Source organism: Ceratosolen solmsi, unplaced genomic scaffold, assembly GCF_000503995.2.
Source record: "Ceratosolen solmsi marchali unplaced genomic scaffold, CerSol_1.0 scaffold13, whole genome shotgun sequence".
Taxonomy (NCBI): Eukaryota; Metazoa; Arthropoda; class Insecta; order Hymenoptera; family Agaonidae; genus Ceratosolen; species Ceratosolen solmsi.
Window position 1 is genome coordinate 6,220,162 of NW_011948418.1, and position 17,707 is coordinate 6,237,868.

At 23.3% G+C, this 17,707-nt stretch overlaps 1 protein-coding gene across 1 annotated transcript in view; it reads left to right on the forward strand.

Moving 5' to 3' along the window:
• The window catches only part of LOC105360409 (uncharacterized), a 38,164-nt gene extending 22,014 nt beyond the window's left edge, over positions 1 to 16,150 (forward strand). Inside the window, exons 2-4 of the mRNA XM_011497304.1 lie at positions 14,480 to 14,823; positions 15,638 to 15,901; positions 16,139 to 16,150. Of these exons, the coding sequence (XP_011495606.1) occupies positions 14,480 to 14,823; positions 15,638 to 15,901; positions 16,139 to 16,150 (620 nt within the window). The remainder of the gene's footprint in view (positions 1 to 14,479; positions 14,824 to 15,637; positions 15,902 to 16,138) is intronic.
• Positions 16,151 to 17,707: the final 1,557 nt, after the last annotated feature.

A 17,707-nucleotide genomic window follows, 5' to 3' on the forward strand; every position in this document is an offset into this window, starting at 1 on the left:
ATATATATATATATATATATATATATATATATATATATATATATTAATGTTTAACTAATATTAAATTAATGAGGTTAGATTAATAAAAGAAAACTTTAAATAACACCTTTAATTTTTATTATAGATGTTTATAATCTTTGTCTGCAAATAGTTTAACTAAATTGTTGCTTAAATTTATAACAATAAGAATTACAGGATATGTAACTTTTCTTTACAATAATAATGTAGGATTTAGTAAAATAATGCAAATTCACGATTTACCATTAAAGATTTCAAATTGTTAATAAAATAAAAATTTTTAAAATAATATAAGTTTGTCGATTAATGCGGAAAATATGCATTTGCGAAGATCTTTGTTATAAGGTGAGTCACTGTTACGAAGATTAGCAGTTGGACTTCCAAACGAACGGAGTCAGCTTTTTCGGATATGTTATTTAATTTTCTCACTTGGTTTCAGGATACCAAAGTCTTTTTACTCACATAGTTCCCATTTCCGCTGAAACATCTCCTTTTTATACATCCGAAGATCTCTTATTAGTGTTTTCATAGAATTTTGATCGTTTTCATTGTTTTCACTGTTTTCATTCTCACAGTACATATAAATAAATATACTATTATCTCAAAAAATCAATATATAAGTGTGCGTATTAATATCGTTTTAAATCAGTGCCGCACAAATGTATTAATACACTACAATTTTTTAGTTAAATAGTAATTGCCATGCATATTCCACAGTTTATTAAAAATAAATACCAATATTAACTTAATTTAGAATTTCGATGGCCGATTCAAAGTGTATATAATTATTATTATATTATTTCTACTTGTTATTGTTGTTTTATGTTTATTGCTATTATGTGAAACTTATTTTAATAAATGAGACAAGCAAATCCTTGAAATAGGATCAATATCTTTAAAATTTGTAAATATGATTATTTTTTTACATAGGCTTCGGTAGTTTATAATTTACTCTACTAAATACGGGTATCATGTAGAATATATTTTTTTAATTATTGTTTACAATTTCTTTACATTTAAATATTTAATTTTCAGACCATTTCTATCAGAAATTAATGTACATGTATATATACATATATATATATATATATATCATATAGAGGTGAACTGCCGTGGATTAATAAAACATAAAAGTCTTTCGCGTCTTTACTTGGATAAAAGCGATTAACATTACATTTGTCGAAACATAAATATCACATCTAATATTAACTTAGACCAATAATATTATTAATTACTGTATATAAATAATATTTTTATATTAATACATTGTGAAATATGAATTTTTTCATAAGTTTCACACACTTTGATAGATTTCTCGTAGCAATAGGTATATATATATTTTTTTTTATGTTAATATTACTTTGAAAGTTTTAGTAGTAAATAGATGGATACAAGTATTACTTTATAAGGAGATGTATGCTTTTTGCAAAATCTAACGTTGTATTAAGAAATATTTGTCGCATTCTTACCCTACTGAGCTATCGGTTACCCCTCTTGTTCTACCATCAAGACGCGCATGGACACGTACCTATGGACGCACGCGCATTCGCATAAATAAGTAGAGCATGTGCACAACATGTAGTAGTGTAACAAGCGTCTAGCACACCCCAATGCACAGCACGTCATGCTGCCATAAACGTATAATACATCATGGTGTAATGCATACGTGGCCTGTCAGTGTCAAAGGCGTGTCATAGTGGAATAAACCCAATGTTTTCTTGTAAATTAAATTTTACGAGGAAACATAAAAAAAAAATTGCAAGTTAATAAATCAGTGTCAGAAAATCCACATAATTTAAAAGTAAATTAAAAAGGATCCAATTATAATATTATGAATATTTTTCTTGTCTTAATTAGTCTAATGTAATTATTATTCTGAAAGAAATTAATGAGAACGCGGTAATTACTTACATAATATCCAACACACATAAGCCTATTAAAATAATATTATTTTTCATTTACTTAATATATTGGAATTTTCACTATATGATTTATTTTGTAATTTCGTTTGGATAAATTGTTGGATTTAATTTCAAGTTGAACAAGAGGCGGTTGAAAGACGCTGGAGCAAGAAGAATGTATTATTTAAAGTATAGATGATGTGTAAATAGGCGCGCGCGCGCGCACACGCGCGCACATAGGGAGAATGGTAGTAGAAAATGCATTTAATGGAAAAAAAAATTTGGTTGGAGCTGTCGTTATCGTCATATTTGCAATTCGTTTTTATGCACATAAAGGAAATGTAAAAGGTTGTTTAGAAACTAAAGCACCGCGTCTCGACGCATACAATTTGTAACGGCTAAGTAAAGAAAACAGCAAGAAGTAAAGAAACTAGCAAGGCTATTCCGGGTGAAGTTTTGACAGCAACACGTCAAGCGTTAGTGTCGCGTGGGCGTAACTACGTGGGGTAAAAAAATCGCGGTTAGGAAGTAGCTACTGGAAAATTAAAATACTTGTGCAGAGCGACGAGTGCTGCGAAATCCGAGGAGAGTCGCGATGTTCTTGTCACCGCGAACGTCGTTTGTCGGCGTATCTTGTCAAGTGCAAATATTTCTCTAATAAAATTGATTATTCTCAATATGTTAAAGTACAGATCTCAGACGCTTACAGACTCTTCTTACAATTTTTTTGCCGATAGTCAATGGCATTCTCTCCATTATATTTTTTTTTCCTCTTTGTTTTTTTTTTCATGTTTTTCTCCTGCAATTTAAATTTATCTGCACATTAGAAATTAGTTAAAATTTAAAGATATAGTTTTTCTATTATTTCAATGAAATTTTCCCATCTAATCTATACGAAGTTTTATTCTCATTTAATGATATCGAATAGCAATATCGGTATTATTATCAATACGATAATTGCTACTCTTAGAAATATTAATATTAATATTGAAGCAACGTGGCCTTTTTGTTTATTTTAAATAAAGCAAATTTATTATTATATTCATTACTTATTCGACTATTGTGCAGATGATAAATTCTCTTACCGAATTTATTATCTTTTGTTTTAGATTTATCGAAGGCCAGTATGTAGTTAAAATTGATTCACAGACATAGAGGTAAAAAATAAATTTTTATCAATTATTTTTCGCAATGAATAACGCAGATTATTATGTTGACAATAAAAATTGATTCATTAAAAAGTTAAGCTTTCTTATTTCAAATTATACAAAAAATTTATATTAACTTTGGCAAATATAATAACGATATCAAATAAATTAAAGAATTTTATCAATGAATTAATATTAATGGAAGACTAGTGTTACTTTAGTGTTTGCGATTACTTGCGTGTGGGCACAATAGTCAAAGGGTGAAAAGAAAGAAAGAGAAGGATATACTGTGTGGGAGATAGCGTGTAAGATAAAAAAAATGTAAGAGAGAAAGAGTGAAAGTGGTGATGAAGGAGCAAAGAAAGTGGAAGGGGACAGACAGAGAATGAGACACGAAACAAGCATATCTACAGTTAGGGCAGATAAAGTGAATATGTGCAAACAGACTGTAGGAGTGTTATTAGGTATGATTAGAAGGATGGATCAAAATGTACGATTGAGAGTGCAGATTTTAGAAAGGTCCTCTTGGTAGGCAATGAAAATTCTATGAATAATGGAAATATATTTTAACCTTATATATTACTATTGATTAGAAATATTATGCTTTTAAACCTTTATATTTTCTAGTTTCATATTTTTATAGAGTCAATTTGTTATGAATGTGAACGTAATTTAGGTATAAATAAACAACTGATTCTATAATTCATAGTAAGTGAAATTGTTTCTTTGAAAACTAATAACAGTTTGGCGAATTATTATTGATTACATATAAAACGTCATATGTAATGTTACTATATTTTAAAAATACACACGTACATTAATCACAGTGAAATCTTTATAATAAATAAATAAAAAAAAATAAATTATAAAAAATTGTTAATTAATTATTATATGTGCATTAAATAATATTTTGATATTGTTATTTTGTAAATTGTGCATCACCAATGCTTTATAACTAAGCATATTTGCATAATATTCAAATTATATAGTAAATAGACTTTTAAGACAATTTTTTAACTTTTCATACATTAAAATTTGCATACACAAAAAATATAATAAGCTTATAGAAAATTTGATTATTTTATTATACATATTATATACTTGTACTATCTTAACTGTATTACTTTTGTGCAAATAAATTTACTCTCGTTAAAATAATTTTTAATTCATCATTTAAAATATGAAATATTATTATTTATGTATCTATATTATGATGTATAAATATAAATATATATATATATATATATATATATATATATTAATTTTATATTAATTATATATATATATATGAATTCTTTAAAAAAAAATAGAGACGTTGTATAAATACAAATATTGTTTTAATGAATAACTTTTATGTCATATGATAAATGTATGCCTATGTAAATAGATATGCATATATAAAATAGATTTATTGAATATTATTTTTTGTATAGTTTACAATATGATTAAATTCTCAATTTGATTATTTTTTCGAACATTAATTAAAATATGAATAGTAAAACATAAATTAATTGACTATAATATTTTACCGTAATTTTGAATTGTTTTGCTTAAAGACAGTAAGTAACTGCTTTGATTTTATTTTATTAAATTGTAATTCCGAAATATTTATTGCTTGAAATATAAAATTATAAGTAACTTTTATTATGACTTGTACATTGTTAGATAAAGTATAAAAGTAAAAGTATGATTATAAATAATAATAATAATACATGATATATTTTATTCAGATGTAAAGTGTACAAATTAATTAATAGATAATTTCTTTTTCATGAACATTTTTCATGAATTGTTTATGGATATTACGTTTTGGAGAATTTCATACAAGTCGTAATTAAAAATAGTAAAAAAATATGTAAGAGAATGTTTAAAAGCTCTTCAAAATTATGATTACAAAATTTTGAAATAGTATTATGAAATAAAACTTATATTTTTTATTCTAATAAATAAAATACTTTTTATTAGTCTTATATTAATTATACGCAAATATTAATTAACGTTTAGAATTACATCATACATAAGAAAATGTAAGTGTTTGATATATATATATATATATATATACATTTCTTCTATAATATTTATTATATATAAAGATAAGAAGTATTAAAATACACTGATATGATTATGATATATATGTAAGGATTTACAAAATGATAATAAATTTTGACTTAAATGTAGTTTGTGTAAGTGAATTTAAATATTTCCTTAAATTAGTTATTTATATTCACTGTATACATGTATGTGTACTTGGTTTTTAAATTCTGGTGTATGTTATTCTACATAGATAACTAGTACTAAGTTATACAAAAACGATTATGGTATTTTGAATATTTTAGAAAATGACGATTAATTTTAACTGTCTTATTTCTATTGTATGATATTTTATTTTTATATGTAATATATTTTTCATTACTTATGTTAATAGTGGAATCTATTTGATCAGATCTTATTTAATGTAAACATTAGCTATTTCAAACAAAATATGAAGCAGACTTTACTTTTCCAGATGTTTAATTAATTATAAATGTAGGTAAACTTAACAACAACAACAACAACAACAACAACAACAACAACAACAACAACAACAACAACAACAACAACAACAACAACAACAACAACAACAACAACAACAACAACAACAACAACAACAACAACAACAACAACAACAACAACAACAACAACAACAACAACAACAACAACAACAACAACAATTTTTATCGTTAAGTTTAATCATATAAACTAGTTTAGTCATGAGAATATTTAATTAATTTGTTATTCTGATTTACGTTTATATTTTTATTCTCATTAAAAATCATTAAGATATTATATATAACGGATAACGAAGAAATCTATTTGTATTGTATAAGAAAATATTTGTCATTAAATCAAGTATTTGTAAGTACTTATAAGTAATTTATTTATTTTCGAAATGATAATTTAATTTTTAGTATTTTATTGTATTGCATTTAGTAAAAGCGAGTAACTTGTTCGTAATAATATTATCTTTTGCAGAGACACAAATATAAATGAGTCATGAATCGATAACCGACCAAGAGTGTAAATACTTTAGTTCCCGTTTTGTTAATAAGTATTACTCAAAATCTATAATAATTTAATTATTTGAAATATGTTTTCTTAAGTAAACAAGAAATTATCAATGCTTTACTATGTGAGATTAATTAAATTAAAAAAGTTCATTATAATTATTAATAATTTTAATAAAAGGTATACTTTTTAAAAATTCCTTATGATCATTTTAATTTTAGATTGTAAGACGTAATTTTCCTATCTAAGTTCTAATATATCTATATCATTATTTGTACAGATGCTTTAAATTTTATGTTGTAATATGTTTTCATTTATATGTTAGTATGATCTATGCATTTTTTTTGTAACATAATTTATTAATATGAATGAGTTACCCAATAGAATATTTTGTTAAAGTATGCACTACACGATGCATTAGGTAAATTACCTTCTCGTATTATTAAGTTTGCATTATTTTGTAGTTTTTCCGCAATACCTTCGATAAAAATAAGAATAATCTCTTTTATGCGTTTATTTTGTAATCCAAATATTAGATGCTTTAGTAGTACAAATCGAATTATTTTATCGAAGGTGCAATTTTCTTTGCTTACCGTTATTGCATTGTAATATTCTAAGAATATGATAAGCTTTTTTTTTTAAATTTATAAGACCGCCATCCTTAGTCTTGGCAATTTGAAAAATCAAAGAATTTTGTAAAACTGCGTGAACAAGATTGCCTCGTTTTAACTGAGTACATAATTAATGTTTGATACTTTATTGTATATTTTTCGAATAAAAAATAAGGTGACATACCGGCTTTCACATTATACAGTTTCTGTATTTTTGAATATTTTATTTGTTCGTGTGTGAGGTTGACTTAGGTGTCGCTTATATGGAACTTGAATAGGTCCTTATATAATTATTCTTTGGCCCTGATATTTCTATTCACTTGTTTTCATATTAATTCACACCAATAATTTGTTGATTTTATTGCAGATAAGAAGCACGAAATATAGTATCATTGGTAAATTACGTAAGGTAAGTTATATTTTAGTTAGTATATTATCATTTTATAAACAATTTGGTAATTAATATTGCAATAAACATACATAAGATCGGAATATGATATGATATATGATTTTCAATATGCAAAGGTTTGTAAAAAGTAAACGGCGCAGCTGCTGGAAAGGTCAGACTGCTCTTATACAGTTTATGGCCTCCGCAGACTTTTCACTATTTAGCCCCTTTTTTTCTTTTCTGAATAATACTTAAAAAAAACTTAGGCCAGGTCAACACATGCTATGTCCAGACGAAACTCCCCACTCCGATGAAAAGACTAGATTGTAAATGTCGTCTGTTTTTTTGATGGCCTCTGAAAAAATAATCCGCTTACAATATAACAAAAAGTACAAGAAGAGCCGATAAAGGTGGTCCGAGGGTTCGAATTTACTTGTCACGTTCGATATATTTGATGGGAAAATACTAGTTTACTTATCCTTTTTATTTTGACACAGATGCTTGGAAAACTGACTGAGTGATTTATTAAAATATCTATAAAATATTTAAAATGATCTTAAAAAATTTTTGTAATAAATATTTGTTGGCACTTTGTGTAATTAATATTTGTGCGAATTTCAATACATCAAAATTATTTATATTAAGGTGTTCGGACTTTAAATTTTATGTGCAATGAAATGTTAAGTGTTCCATTAAAATGACTTACATTTCAAGTCCTTGCGTTTTAAAATTTTGTTTATCAGAAAATGATTTCGAAGTGACAAACAGTAAAAAATTGTAATAAAAACTTATTAATTTGATATTCAGAATTTAGTAGGATGTAGATGCGGAATATAATAAATTAATTTATACATAAAACTGAAATTAGTAAAATAACTATTAGTAATAAACTGAAATTAGTGAAATATATATATATATATATATATATATATATATATATATATAATGTATTATATTTTAATCTTAATTTGTAAAAGCAAAGTGATAAATAATAATTGCTTATAATTAATTTTTAAAATATTTTCTTCTAAAATTTTATTTAGAAATTACATTTTTATACATTTTATAGGAACTTATTATTTTTTTACATTTATATCTAATTGACATTATAATATAACCAAAAATATTATAAAAATGCTTATAAATAATACCAAAGTAAATGCTGCAATTATCAATATAAAAAAAAATTGGACCAATATAGTAGTTCTCTTACATAGTATAAAAGTTCGCTTGGATTTCAAAATTGTATTTTTGAATATTGTCCATTTCTATATATTTACAATAATTATTTTCTAGGTGGATTAAATCCATTCATCAATTATTCCCTTATTTATAGTAATTTCGACACTATATAATAATACCGATACGCTTATTGTAACGTTTAAACATAAAAATCATTTGAAATAAAATAATGAAAGGGATATATTGACTTTAGAGCGCACATATTGATAAGCACTAAGTCATTTTTTATAATATATGAGTTTATATAATATACAAGTGTATATTTATAATATATATAAGTTATGTAATACAATATAATATTTGAAAAGCATAAAAATAGCATTTAATGTAATATATTTCAAATGCTTCAATTTTTTTTCACATATATCATAATTATTTTAATAGATTTCGATTATTCTTCATAATCATGTCATTTGTTTTAAATTTTATATAGCATTATTATATATTAAAAATTCTTATTATTACAAATTATTCATTTCATTATATTTCTAAATTAATATAAATAATAGTATAAGCTCTATTGATACTTGTACTTTAATTATTATGAAAGTGAATTGTATTATATTTGAAATCAAATATAATTCTTAAACTCTGTACGTTTTACATGGAAAGAAATAATAATAGGGATAATTTTCCATTGCTATATACAATGGTTTTTACAGCTTTTAATATAAGACAACTATATATAACTATATATGAAGACTTTTTGGATGAGCTCATCATGTTTAGTTGATTTTCATGAGAAAGTAGTAGATTTGATATGTTACAGTATATTCCAGATGCCGAAATTACAAAATCTGTTTTTACACGACATTGACAGACTCTGGGTGCGCTTACTTTTTTTTTTTTTAGCTCGCGCACCAAGAAAAGGAGTGTGATAGAGATCAAGAAAAATAAAGATCAATCTCTGTCTTTAGAAACAGCAACAGATGATATTTGATATAAAGCCTGTACCCACATTTATATACTGACACTTATAACGGATTAATAATGTAAAAAGAAAGTTTTCCAAATACTATATGGAGATACAAGTGTTTTCATTTTGACAGATGCTTTATAATTATTATTTAACGAAACTACCTAAAGATTATCACATCATTATATTATAGTTTTAAAAAGTATGACAATTTTATAGTTACGCTAATTAAGTACATTAATGCGTTTTTATAGATAAATTGTAATGATTAATAAGTCCTTTCAATTACTTTCTCACTATCGTTATATGTATTTTATTTTAATTTTCTTTGGGTGTATACTATGATATAATATATGTTATTGTAATAAGCAACACACGAATATATAAATTTCAAAACATTTGACATAATTTATTATGTTAGTTTATTATACGTTAGTCTATCGTAAAATGGCATGTGTTAAAACATACTTTGCATACGAAGTTTCTTCATTCGGTACAGTAAAGGTCATTTTCAAATGAAATGTTCTGTCTGTCTTCGCAAAAGCATTAAAACAGTTTTCACTTCCCTTTGACTGTATTAAACTTAATATTTATTTATTTTTTTTTTTTTAATTAATCCAATTATCCTTATATATAAGAACTAATTAATGCGTGCGTTTTAAATGTATTAATAAATTTTGTTTTATAAAATGTCATTCATAAAATAGTTTTACGTATAGTAGAGGTAAATTATAATAAAAATTGTAAAACATATAATAAAAAAGTGCAGAATTAATAATGCAAAATAGAGGAATTTTGTGGAAAGCTTTGTCTTAACTATAGAAGAATTATAATAAATTAAATAAAAATCACTAATTTTTATATTTAAAAGATATGCTAACACAAGGTAAGAAAGAACATTTTGCTAATAAATTAACATAAAAGATTTGACATGCAAATGAGTATCAACTACAATCAATTCTACTTCAATTACCATTTAAGACTTGAATATATGAAATAATTATTTTATATTAGTTTTCTGAACGATTTACATAAACATATTTTGGTAGATAGAAGAAATATTTGTATCTAAAAAGGTAAAAAAGACAGTATTACAGATTAAGAATTATTGAATTAATATTATCTAAAAAAAAAAAAAAAAAATCAAATAACACGTCAAAGACACACTTATATAGATAATTTTTATATCAGTAAAAATATAGAATATTTGAGCATTACAAAGCTATTCTTTGATATTCATTTGAAATTTTTATTTCCATATATTTTCATTATATAATAATACTATAGATAATTAGAGCCGAGTGTTTTAGTTTCTACAGAAATTATTTTCATCGCACTAAACTAAAGATATTCGAAGAGAGCGATAAAATTCTACAATTCTTATAATATTTTATTCAAATCAGTTTCTACGTATATAATTATATATTTGAATGATTTTTAATAGATAATTAATAATAATATACAAATATGAATAATTAATTAATTAATTATATTAATATACTTTTCATATGTCTCAAAGGAAAATGAATATTTCTCTTAATGTGAAAATTTGATAATAATATATGTTATACATAATAAAGCATATGTTACAGTTTCAACTGGAAATAGTTATTTACCCTAAAGTAGAATGGCTCAAACCTTCTGAATCTTGACTCTTATCAGTCTTATTATAAATTCTACATACTTTAATAGTAACCACATTTCTTGTTACAGATAACTTTTTTACTACAATCATAATTATATACTGAACTTCTTTGCAATGATATATTCTAATTAGAGATAATAGTATTATTTATATTTCAATCATAGTAATAATTGAAGATGCTTCATATATACATATATATATATATATATATATATATATATATATATATATTGAATTAATCTATATTAAATCTAATAAACGAATAAATGGCCAACTATGAATAAAAAAGAAAAGACAATATAAATTACAAATAAAACGATTTTTTAGAAGAAACATTTACCGCGAGAAGTTATTCTCTGTGTTGTTTGCAAAATATAAATGATTCTATATTACATTTGTTGTTTATTTTAAAAGAAAATATTCATAATATTATTTATCAATAATAATGTCTAAGATAATTCTTCACTTTCTTAACGACTTTTAGAATTTTTTCTCACATACGTAACATGTTTAATCAAAATGAAATGAATAATTATAAGCATTTTATGAAGGAAAATGTTGATTTGTACGTTTCTTATTAAAAAAAAAAAACAAGTAATATTATAAATTTATCTCTACTAATTTGTAATTTGTAATGTGTTTAATCTCTATGTCATATTAGTTTTTATAATGAAATTATGTTTGATATTTTATATATAAAAGTAATTTTATGATTGAAAACAAGAATATTGTGTATATTATTAATTGAATAAAATAACATATGACAAACCATTTTCAACGTTAATTAATAATTAAATAATATGTAATTATCTTAAATAATAATGTTTTTACTTCAGGCGTTATATTGTACTTATAAATAAATTTTGGAGTTGAATAATTGCGATTTATGCAAACAAACAACAATAAATTAATTACAATAGATTAATTACAATAATAATAATTAATTAGTTATTAATCATATGATTCTATTGTTAATGAATGAAAAAGGAAGAGTTCAGTTTTACAGTATATTAATATTTGTTAAAATTGACAAAATTAATTACAGTTAGTGAAGTCCGTTGTATGATGTCATATATGGAAATAAATATTATTACCTTATTTTAAAAGTTTCCTGAAATGATTATTTATAAATAAATTTCAACAGATTTAACGATAGCGATAAATTCGGCATATGAAGATATCTATTATTTTACGTTCTATTGAATTAATATATTATAACAATAATAATTTAAAAAAGGTTAATTTTTTTTTGACTGTTTTTATATTATTATAAATGATATGTATAATATGATATTTTCAATTCTAAGAATAAAAATACTATGATATGATTATTAATTTGATTATTAGGTTCTTAAATAGCTACATGAAAGGTTTGATTAGAAATTCTCAGGATAATAAAAATCAAAAAAAAAAAAAAAAATTAGTAATAAAAAAATTTACGTATTATTCAAGTCACGCTGAGGTATTTATGCATTATTTAATTGAAAAATAAAATATCATCATATAATGTAAATTATCAAATATTGGATTAGAAAATAAAATAAGATAACATACTTTTTGGAAGCTAAAATAATCGAAATAAAATATAAAAATATCTCTCATTCTAAATTTGAAGACAACTTGACTGTAAAATATTGTCGAGTAATATTATTATTCATCAGAAATATTTATAATTGTTCATATCATACATTCATATGATAAATTTTTGGGGATTTTGTTTAAATTGCTAATTTATAGAATAAATTAAAATTGCATGAAATTATTATATTAATTTTGTGTCAATATTTAATTAGTTGTGACTTTATTAATTAAGATTTGATAAAAAAATTGAAAACAAGCATTAAATCTGAATATAAATACAAAAAAAATAAAAATTTAGATAATTATTGGAAAGAAATTTAGAAACAGTTTTTACCGAAGAATTAATTACAGTAACATTCTGTACATTATATACTGAAAAATACTTATTATTATTAACTGTAAAAACTATATATTGTTCATTGAAAAATTATATAAAGGTAATATATTAATTAATATAAAACGACATCGATTCATTGTTTTTGACAATCAGACATTTTTATATTGCATTTGTAGCCATTGCTGAAGCTCAATTAATATATTGGAAATTTAAATTAATATATTGAAAATTTAAATCTAAATATCCATTGAATCGATATTAGATATTATTTTTATTTAATAAATAATACAGTAAATGTTTCATTTTCTTAAAATTATATATTACGATCGTATAGTTTAAAATATAATTTAGTAGTTGATATTTTTCTTATTTTATTTATATTAAGATTTTTATTACGACGAAAGTGTATTTGAACAAAAATTCAGAGAGTTGTTAGATTTTATTTTCTGTGTACGGTTATTAAATTATTTAAAAAATATTATATACATATTATTATATTTATATATATATATATATATATATATAATATAATATCATATATTATACAAAAAATATATGCAAATAATGAAATATTTAATATAATTATTGTCAACCGCGATAATATACGTTAATATTATTAACTTCTTAAACTAACTAAAATTTTATGCTGCATTTATTTATTAAAATTACAAAAAATATAAGTTCAAGATAGATAATCTTGCATATCGCTTAGTATTAAGAATAATTTTAATATGTCATTATATATTTTTGACTCTTCAAGACCGTTACACATATGGACAAATAAATTTTTTGATTTCTAGCACATATCGTGCAGCATGTGATTGTATTGATTTTACTAATTGTTATTAAAAATATCTTGCCATATAGATGATTACCTTTACTTCAAATTTAAATTAACATCTGTTTAAGGATTTTTATATAAATTTTACATCTTTTTGTTGAAGTATTCCATTAAAGATAACAATTTTTACTCTAAATGTAGCTTTGTTACAAATTACGACCTTACAATGTAAGCGCCTTCGTATTATGTTATTTAGACGATATAAATTTTATTAAATATTATAAATATTCTTAAGCGTCAAAACGAATTATATTTTTCATAATAAATATTTCTATATTTCTTAATAAATTAATTTTATCAAAGTATAGTGTAAATGTAATTTCGAATGCATGTTAATGCAATATAGTTGGTTGGATGTAGGATTTATCGAAGATATTTAACTAATTGTAATGCCGATATAAATGTAATAAAATTTATATGACATAATGCAGATATTTCTGAAAGATAAAAAACTAATAATTTTGAAATTGTAAATTAAATTTAAACTAATTCTAAATACATATCGCTTAACTTATATAAAAACAATAATATAAATATTATTGTTTTATAATCATGTTTCTTTTCTACCTTATATAATATTTTTTAGAATTGGGTCGTTAATTGTTATAATACTTTAATCAATTTTTTGGCAATATTTTCAGATATTTAGTATGCATCTTAAAATTTATACACTTATCAGTCAATTTATATTATATTTTTGTAAGTAATAATATTGATATTTAAATAAGATATCAAGCGTATTATTCAATACAATACATAATTAAACAATAACATAATTAAATAAAATTAAAATGTTTATTTATTAGTTTATCAATATAGTGCAGTAAGTGCCATAATTGGGCAGGATGTTAAACAAGCAAACTTATGGGATTTTCCGTTTGCGGTAGTTATTATGCGAATTGATAATGAACAGCAAGTACGAAAACCATATCAAACATGTACGGGATCGTTAATTTCAATCAGGGATGTTGTAACTGCTGGGCACTGTTTGGATATTGATACACTACATCTTATGCAAATATTAGTTGGATCGGTTGATCTAAGCATTGGTAAAAGATATTTTGCAGCTTGGTGGATAGTATACAACGAATGGGCATTATATAATAATATAATTCCTGAATTCCCGGAAAATGATATTGGAATTATAAGGGTAAATAAATTATTTAGAAATATTTTTGACAAATTTTCGAAAAGTTAACGTGAAATCGATATATGCAAAGTAAAAATCTTTTTAACTATATATACTATATATATTATATATATATTATATATATTATATATATTATATATATAATATATATAATATATATAATATATATAATATATATATATATATACTATATATACTATATATATATATACTATATGAAATTATTCAGTTGTGTGAGGCACAGTGATAAAAAATGTTGTACTTATAAGCATTGACCGTATGAGAATGTTAATTTTTTATTTTTGGTAAATTTTATCCAGCAATATAAAATAAAAAATCTACATTAGACTACCATACTGTACAACGATCAAAACTTTATAATTCATTATTTAAACAAATTTCGTTTAATATAAGTCATTAATATTATGTGATATTTAGTAATATATTTATGAATAATATATTTATGAATTTATGAATGAATGAGATATATTATAATAGGTTTTGATACTTATTAAATGAAATTTTTATATTAAACAAAGTATGTATTAAAATTATAGTTAATTGAAGTAAAAGTGCTATTATCATGAGACAGCTTTCGAAAACTTCATGTTAATGAAGTGAAGTATATTTAAATATTACTTTCACACGAATTAAACCATTAGTGCATGTAAATCCTGATTATTTAATATATTTTGTAAATTTTTTATACTGGATGTATTTTATTTTCTGCTTTTACTAAAAATTTCTATACATTGTTTAGCAAACCACTTAGCTTTTGAGTACATTATTTATTGATGAAACACATTTCTTTTAGTTAACGAGAGATGTAACCGAAGATCTAACACCAGCAGTCATCTCATTCGCACCATATATATATACATATCCATTAACTGTTACTATAGCCGGATGGGGCAAGCCATCCGAAGATGGTGAATCAATGATGTTAACAACGGTTAAATTAAAAACCATACAGGGTTCGGAATGCGAAGAAAGACTTCTGAACATGTACGATCTGAAAGTTATTGCCGATAAAAGATTTCTATGTTCAATTGGAGAGCCATACGCATTAGTCACTATCGTAAGTGTGAAAAAGCTTAATTATTTTTTTTTATATAGTTTTAATAAAATAATAAATAGTATAGAAAAAGAAATTTTATATGACCTATGCATTTAACATTGAAATACTAATCGATGTTTCATTTATGCTTTATTAGTGATTTATGTATAAAGAGAAAATTATTGAAAGTTAGAAAAATTATAGCTACGAAATTAAAAAAATTATGAGTGAAAGAATTAATTCTAAAATCATTCGTAGGTGAATCCATAAATAAAAATTAATTATTTAAGGAATAAGGATAACTATACGAGGAAGACTCGAATAAAAAAATACATATGCGTGGGTTAATTTAATTATTTGAACCGGGAGTTTTCTTTACGAACATGCAAGGTTTCAGATTTGATTTGTGCGCAAGTAAAATCGCTTTCTTGTCTTATCGAGTCTTCCGCAATTTTATATAATAATGTGCGTGTAAAATAAACTGAAAGTATTAAAATTCAATTTAATTAACATTACAATTTAAAATTTGCATATTTTCGTTCTGACTGAAGTAATGCATTTTTTTTTAAATGCTCAAATGCTTATTCTATGAATAAAGAAAATAATGTACATAATATTGTTTCTCAGGGTGACAGTGGCGGTCCAGTTATGTATAACAATAAGCTTATAGCCATTATCCTTGGAACATGTCCACATAGGGCTAACGATTCAGGGAAAATAAATCTTCTTATTGCCTTTCATTTGTACAAGGAATTTATTGAAAGCGTCTTAAATCGATAGACAATCGGTTATATATTCAATATATTTTTGGTGTACTCGTTGATCAAAAGATTTTATATCTCTACTATGTATTTATACATAAATTTATATATATATATATATATATATAATTGTACATAGAGACATAGTATATGTAGTAAATAAATGCGTATATTAAATAAGAATCGTAAGATTATTGTTTTAATATGTTTACTTTCTAGACCTGCTACCTTTAATTTAAAGTTTTTCTCTATGCTCCGCATTATTTGCAAATATGTTGATTGTTCTATGAACATTCATCTTGTTCTTAATCATTGTATATTTGTATGTTGATCTAATCAAGATTTTTCATGTAATTTTCGGTATTATATATAATTTATATTATTAATATTATTTATATTATTGTATTTAAATTTTGAAATTAAAATTTTCACCACTCAGCTAAATTTCTTACGAATTAAAATTTTTGTGAAAAAAGTAATCATATTCTTTTCTATTTGGAATTTGAATAGCTTTCTATAATTTCATTATTAATAGTAACTTATATAGTACAATGAAATCGTTGAATATAAATTCTCACAATGATTATAAAGAATTTTAAATTAAAATTTGAATAATAACCAATTAAATGTATGTATGTATGTGCGCGCGCGCGTGTGTGTGTGTATGTGTGTGTGTCTCTGTGTGTGTGTGTCTCTCTCTGTGTGTGTGTGTGTGTGTGTGTGTGTGTGTATACACATTTATAAATGTACGTATGCTTAAACTAAGTATGATAATTTAATTACAAGTATGTTGTGAACTAGACTATTAGTAAGAAAGGAGCAAACTCACTCCTTAAAATATTCAAAGCTCAAATTAACCGTATTCGTATTCGCATAAATTATAAAATCACTTTCAATTACGAAAAGTAAGATGGAAAATTTTATAATTAATAAAAAAAATTTTGTGACACAATTTTTAAATTTTTACCCTAAGGCATATGTAATACATACCTTAGAAATATTTTCGTTCAATCAAATTTATTTATAAATATATAAATAATTAGCAATATTTATCGTTTCATATTCA